The sequence below is a fragment of the Pyxicephalus adspersus genome, chromosome 12 (assembly GCF_032062135.1).
Source record: "Pyxicephalus adspersus chromosome 12, UCB_Pads_2.0, whole genome shotgun sequence".
NCBI lineage: Eukaryota > Metazoa > Chordata > Amphibia > Anura > Pyxicephalidae > Pyxicephalus > Pyxicephalus adspersus.
In genome coordinates, this window is record NC_092869.1 from 37,737,081 (window position 1) to 37,744,393 (window position 7,313).

General features: G+C 41.7%; 1 protein-coding gene across 1 annotated transcript in view; it reads right to left on the reverse strand.

Moving 5' to 3' along the window:
- LOC140341970 (prostaglandin E2 receptor EP2 subtype-like) overlaps window positions 1-6,275 on the reverse strand; it is a 23,486-nt gene extending 17,211 nt beyond the window's left edge. Inside the window, exon 1 of the mRNA XM_072427942.1 lies at window positions 5,107-6,275. Within this exon, the coding sequence (XP_072284043.1) occupies window positions 5,107-5,895 (789 nt within the window). The 5' untranslated portion in view covers window positions 5,896-6,275. The remainder of the gene's footprint in view (window positions 1-5,106) is intronic.
- Window positions 6,276-7,313: the final 1,038 nt, after the last annotated feature.

The window sequence follows — 7,313 nt, forward strand, 5'->3', positions numbered from 1 at the left end:
CAATGGTCACACTTTACTGCTACTTTTAGTCTATGAATCAGACAACATAAATAGAAAAATAATGCAGTCACTTAATGGCTGATATACAAAGATTTGGAGAGGCTGATGGAGAATCCTAACAATCTCTTTTAGGATTATAATTTTCTAATACAATAACAATTTTAAAGAAGACCAAGTACATGACAATACTCAAGCCCAACCTAAGTTAAAAAAAAAATGTCCAGCAGTGGTAGAAATACCAAAGGACAATTTTCACTGTAACGGTCACCTCCTCTCCAATGCCATGGTCAGCACATAGTGTTCTCTGCTGTGTGTTCATAGTGCTGCTGCTGCTGCTGCCATTATTCTTGGTTGGATTGCTTACTGGAGGTGCATTATGGCACCAGCCTGAGCTCACAGTGCTGAATAACAGAAGGGTGCTCACAAGTCATTACATGATAACCAACCACCATGGAAGGGAAAAGGAGGAGGGTGGACCTGTGACTTTGCATGGTGACACAGAAGACAATAGGAAACTTGTATATATACTAAAAAAAGAAGAAATGCTGGGGAAGCATATACCATAACCTAAAATATGTGCCTTATGACCACAAAACAAATATTTTCTTTTTAAATTCTTTCAAAATTAGTAGAGAAAAAGTGCAATTTGCTACTAGATGTATAACAAGGCTAGGTTCCAATCCACAGTGGAAACAAGCATTCCTGCATAGCTTCCGGCACCTTGCCCGCTGCTTGGCTGCCCTCTCCGCTGCCATTGGGCAGCATTGAACCGCTTGCTGACCGTATGCAGTTTCCGTAGGCTGTCAAAGGTGAAATGCTGCATGTATTGTCTCCCCCAAGGAAGCGGTTCTGTGAAGCTGTAAAAAGGAAGTAACTGCACTGCAACTTCACCACCAGTCTAAAGCAGGGGTGTAGTTGTAAAAAAAGGAGAGGGTGCACTGTATTATCCATTGCGAGCGCGCATGCGCATCATTGTTATGTAAAAGTGCCCGCCCCCTACACCACTTCCCCCAGAGTGACGTCATGATACCAAAATCCACCCAGAGAGAAAGGGCAGGTTGTTTTCAGAGAGACAACCCGCCCACCGCCGGGAGACATGGTCGGTGGCTCTGGCTGGTCCCCCCGGCCAGTGGGGTCCTTTTCCTGACCCCATGGGGGGGCGGACCAGCCAGAGCCACAGACCACCAAAGAATTCTTTGCAAAATAAGAGTGAGCACACGTTCCCATTCCTGAAAAAGTAAGGGCACGGCATTCCCACCTGTGCCCACCCCACTACACTCCTAGTCTGGAGGCTATGTTCATACTGGCTATGAAGTTAAGGTATGTTTACCGCTTCTTATGTCAGTGAATTGCTGCTTTCTGGGAAACAATACATGCAGCTTCTCCCTGCGGCAAAGAATGAATAGGGGTGGCAATGAGCATTACAGTACCACTCATTGCCACCTGCTGCCAAATGTGCATTAGCTTGATTAAGAGTGATCACGCAGATGGCAAGGTGCCAGCCGCTGGGAGCCGTGCAGAATCACTCAATCCTGAATCTCCCCTAATAATACTGAGGGATATTTTAAAAATTGTTAAAAATGTAACATTCATCTACAGAATCCTCATGCTGATAGCTGCCAGGTACATTAATAAAAGTTAAAGATATATAGAAAAATAAACAATATGATCTGTTGTGGACTTTCCTCTTTCTTATCACATTGGCGCTTATTATTAAACACTTGCAGCAGTTTTATTTTTACTTTTATGACACTTGTTGCATCACATGGTGTCTGGATTTGGTATTTATTGAAGTTGTCATATATTATGCTATATGACGGCAGCATTTCTTTGCTATTGGAATAGGAAATGCCATTTGGCGGGTTAAGTGTTTTATCGTCTATGATATCCGCTTTGTCATTTTTCCAAATTGCTGCACGCAATCCTGGCTGTGATTGAATTGGCTGCATTCTGTAGGTTCTTATTGTTGGCTTGTTCATACAAGTGAATGCATTGTCCAGAAACATGATTTCTGTTTATTTCATGGAAGAAATGAACTTGGTCCATGAGAAGGAACACCATACAGGCAGACACATGCCCTGCTAGGCTGCCAGCGTATAAGGAAAATATGCAGATAATTTCTTAAAGCTGAACAACAGACTGGTATAAAAGATGCATGTTAATGCAGTTCTGTATTTACTGAAATATTCTTAAATATATTTGTGATTGCAAACAATGGTGGCATTATTCCTTGCACAGCAGATCTCAAATTTGAGGATGACAAAACAGCACAAGTTTCTGCAGAGCTCATGCTGATAGGAGTAGGGATCAGAGGGACAGAGTGATGAGTTCTTAAGTATGCTGCTTCTCCTTTCATTATCCACTCACCCATTGTGGGTGGATCACCAGGTCTTATGCCCTGCCAGACAGTTCCATGTTTTATTTCAGAATTGGGGGAATCTCAGAACTTGAATATTGTTCTTTTCTGAATTTAATCTTTGTATTTAGCTGTTTGCCTGATTTGTAGCTTTAAAATTAATAAACCAGAACAATTAACTTGTATTTGCTGCATCTGTTGGATCAATGCAAACAACGCCTGATGGTCCTGCCAAAAATTTTGAATGTTGATAACTTCCCATGATCTCTGCCTGTGTTTCATTCCTAACAGTTTACATGGTCACTACTTACTCTCTACTTACTACCGTACTTACTTACATGGTCACTACTTACTCTATCCCTCTGTGGACTACAGAACACCCCCACCCCATAGACATCAGAAGCCCAGAGGCAGGCAGGATTTGTACCTAAGCCTATAAAAGTGACAGACTGGCTTTCTCCTGCAGATCTGCATGGATAGAAAAAAAGGAAGGCTGCGACTAATCTGCCCACGTGAGATGGCCCTTAATGTAAACATAAAATAAATGTGTGGACATTTCTCTCTTCTTATGATTTAGGTTATTTAGAGAAGGAGGAGGCATGCACTACGCTTATTGAGGTGATGAGATGCTGAGAAATTGCAGAATAAAAGAGGAAGTGATGGTGGCGGTTCTCCAAATTGTGCAATTTATGGTAAAATGCTGTCATTTGGTGCCACTGGGCAAAGTGCACTGATAACCTGCAAAGGTTGGTGAGCCCCAGGGACAGTCAGCAGACTGCTTAAGGATGAATTGACTGGTTGCTTTGGGATTCTGCACATCATTTGACTTCGATTGCTTTCTTAACTCTGCCTTAAATAAATTCCAGAAGAAAATTCCCAATGAGAGGCATAGATAGGACAGAGAGGGATGCTGGGGACCCCGTTGTGTCTGGTTTGTTACCATTAACAATTTTCAAGATAGAAAATTAGGGGAAAAAGCTGGTTGTCCCCTAACATGTGCTAAGAGGATTGCTGACTAACCAATAGGTAATGACCGCTGTTCACCCTTATGGAGGAGAGCTCAATGGTGTGCTGCTCAGTTATCATCCCCCTTCCCTCTCCATTGAACAGAATGGTGCTTTGTGTACAGTGCTCATGAATGATCATTTCCAGCGACAATGCTCTGACGTCTGTCTTAAGTTTACCGGCGTGTTGAATTATTAATGGAAGAACACTTCTTTCTATCACTTTGAGTTGCATTACCAATGACTATCTGCTTGAAAGTGCATAAAATTGGCCAAAAACTGCAACCAGTTTGACCACATTGGGTCCCTTCCTCTTCAGCTATGTACACATGCTAGGTTATTGTTGCCCAAGATGAACGGCTTCTCAGGCTAAAATCTAGCATGTGTACAATGGCTCCCTAAAGTCATTCATCATTCTGTCCTGGTAGATTAATAAACAACCTAGCAGCAATGACTGCTGTACTTTCCCAAAGAAGGGAGCAACTTGCTCATCCTCCCTTTCCCCTCTCCATACAACAGAACAGTTCTGTGTTCACAGCTTCCATTTATTCTCCTGTCACTGGAAACAATCACAAAACATCATTTCTAGCAACAGGAATCTGACGTCTGTATGGGATTTTGCATACATTGGCATCAGAGGTGTCTGGCTGCATGTGCGCGTATGTTTATGTTACCGCCGCTAACAAAAACTTCTGGCAATCTAATCATTCCTTTACAACAGGGTTCCTATTTGTCTGCTCCTTGCTTTGCTTTGAGTGCATTGTACACATTATCAGTTCAGCCAACGATCCAATGACAATCCAAAAATAAATATTTGTATGGCAGATCCTTTATACATAAATTTAAATCTGCTTTAAAACTTTTCTATTCTTGGTAAAAGAACTAAACAATGCAGTTTACACATGAAATGCTGTGAGCGTCATTATGATCCCAAAAAAGAGAAAAAACAAGCAAATAGGAACCCTGCCAAATACAATATATCAGCTGGCTTTTGCTCTGCCATGAAATGTGGCTTTGTTGGAGTGTTATGATCCAAATAATACATAGACTGAACAGATTATGTGTAATATCCAATTCTTGCTGTCTGGAGCCTCAGTTAATAAAGGTACATTATTATTATTATCCAGTATTTATTGAGCACCAACATATTACACTGAGCTGTCGATAGTCATTTCACTAGCTGCCCTTCAAAGCATCTGACAATCTAAAGTCCCTACCATAGTCATATGTCATTAATACAGTTTAGGGTCAAATTTGAGGGGAAGCTATTTAACCTAACTTCATGTTTTTGGGATGTGGGAAGAAAGCGAAATACCCGGAGTTAAGCCACATGCATAGCACACTTTATTTAGTCTACTGTGCATATTGTAGTGTTTCACAGCAAGATCAATTGTGAAATAGCATTAGGTTCAGGATGAGGGTCATTGTGAGATTCATAAGTGAAAAGTTATTTGGTGCTATAAAGGAAGATATGTTCAAAATAAAGACTGCAGGTTTTCAAATTTATGTCATTATGGGGAAAAAAATATCACATGGTAAAGAACTCAGCCTTGTGTGTGTCATTTCAGTGCTGTGCTGAAACCACTCCTGTAATTTGGTTGTAAAAATTTTTTGTTGGCTGCAGGGCTAGCTAGGTGTGACCCTGATGTGCAGGTATATATAATTGACAGGACAGGGGAAAAGATAAAAGGAAGCTCACACCTCAAGCCATAAAGCTGAGCCTTAGTAAATAACCTTGGGACTTACCGTAAAAGGGAGCGAACAGATAATGAAGGTGATGGTCATGATGGACAACAAGATGAGGTGGTCGATCTCCTCGGACATGGAAATTCTGTCCCGTTTATTGGCATTAATGGAACCAATCCTACGGGTCTTCTGTCTCTTGTGCATTCTGACCAGATTGACAATGACAACGAGGTTACAGGTCAACACGGCGATGATGAGGATAAGAAGCAGGGTGGCGTAAAACATGGAGTAAACGTTACTTAAATTGGAACCGGTATTACGACTCTTCATGTCAATGAAGCACCATGTGCCGGGACAGTATTGGATAAATTCCCCAAAGTTCATTAATGGGAAGAGGCAAAAGAAGATGCTGAATCCATAGATAATGGGGAAGGTGATGACCCCACATCTCTTCTTGATGAATTTCTCATAGAAATAGGGGTGTCCTATGGCCAGGGCTCGCTCCAAAGCCGTGGCAAAGAGGATCATCATGGTGGCCAAGCTGAAAAAAGTCATGGCAAACGCGAAATATTTACAAAGTCCCATTTCGACTAACGATAGCCTTCTGGCATAAGCAGCCATGACCACTGGGCTGATCATACAGGTGCCAAGCAAGTCTGTGACCACCAGTCCGGAGACTAGAATAAAAAAAAGAGAAATATTCCCTCGGAATTCCCTGCGCCGGGTCTCCAGCAGCACCAAGGCAATCAAGTTTCCCACAACACCAGCAGAGAACATTACAGCGGCGATGGCCGGGCTATCATTCTCGCTTAGGTGGGTAAGGTTTTTGCAGTTCGATTCCTCGGTCATGCTCCCAATGGAAGTTGGACTGAAAATTCAGTCCTCAGGGTAAGTCACTGCTAGGTCATCTGGTCTTCCTTTATGGACACATGGCAGCGCGTGTAGACTTGGAACTTGGAAGAACGCGACTTCACTCACCAGGCAATGAGGGAAACCTGTGACATCATACAAAGTTCTCACTCCTCCCCAGAACACATAGGGAGGGAGGAAAGGAAACAGAAAGACACAAGCCTTGATGTACTACTGTGTACGCCACAACATCCTAAGATGGAAAAATTGAATAGTTTTGGTAATTTTTACCAAGAAAACCTCCGCTTCTCAGACCTGGTTCAGCCAGCCTGTGTACAGCCAAGGTGCTGCTTCTCCATTCCCCTCTGTGACAAATGAAAAATATTTCAGCATTTGTATGTGAAACAAATCCACGCTGCTTCTAGTCCCTCCCAGATCCTCACCCACAGCAAGTTTTCTGCCTATAGAGTTAGCAACATCAGCCTGGCCTATCTCTGGAGCGAGCAATGAATGGCTGCAGTATTTTATGACTGCGACCTGGGAAAGTCTGTAGCTGGAGGCAGCAGCTAAGAGTCATTTCCAGGATTCAGATATCCAGCTATAAAGTAGCAAGTTACGGAAGTTTCATTAAAAGAGATTTGAATCCCTGAATTGAAATTGGAGATTGGGCTTTTGTTATATAAAATGTAGACTTTCAATTTTCTGGTATCTGGATTATTTATAAAGACATTCTACATGGACAATTTGCAACCATAAATAAATTAACATAAAAATGAAAGAACACAAAATAACATGATACAAAGGATATGTAGTTAATCATTTTTTTTCTAAACTATTTGCTTAGATCTGTAAAGAGATTACTAGTTATGACATTTAAAATGTCCAAATGGGATCTTTATGCTGGGACATGGTTAAATCTTTGGTGGGATTTTCTTCCCAGATGTCCTACTGTTCTCACAACCCTGGGACTTCCTCTGTATGTTACTGTATAGAATACATGAGAGGGCACATGGGTGACAACCCCAGATTCTAAAAAGCAGTGAGTTTCTGGCAGGGTATCAAAAAAGCAAAACAGAAATATGTTTAGGGGGAAACAAAATCATGTAATGTGTACGGTATGGAAGAAATAGAACCCCAACCACCTCTTTTTTTTTCTTTTTTGCTGCATTTTGTCCCTAGTAGGGAGAATAATCCTCTCTATATGTCCTAGTGTGCAGTGCTTTTTTGTACCAGGAGTGAAAGTGGGAAAATCCAAAATTTTGAGTTGCCACCAGTATAGTAATAAATGTAGTAGAAGAGAAATATTCCAGTGGCTGCATTTTGTATTATTGGCAGCTATCTTTGATAGTGTTTGGGAATTAAAGACCAGTGATCCATTGATGTACTCAGAGCATGCTCAACCCAGACTTGTTGCCCTG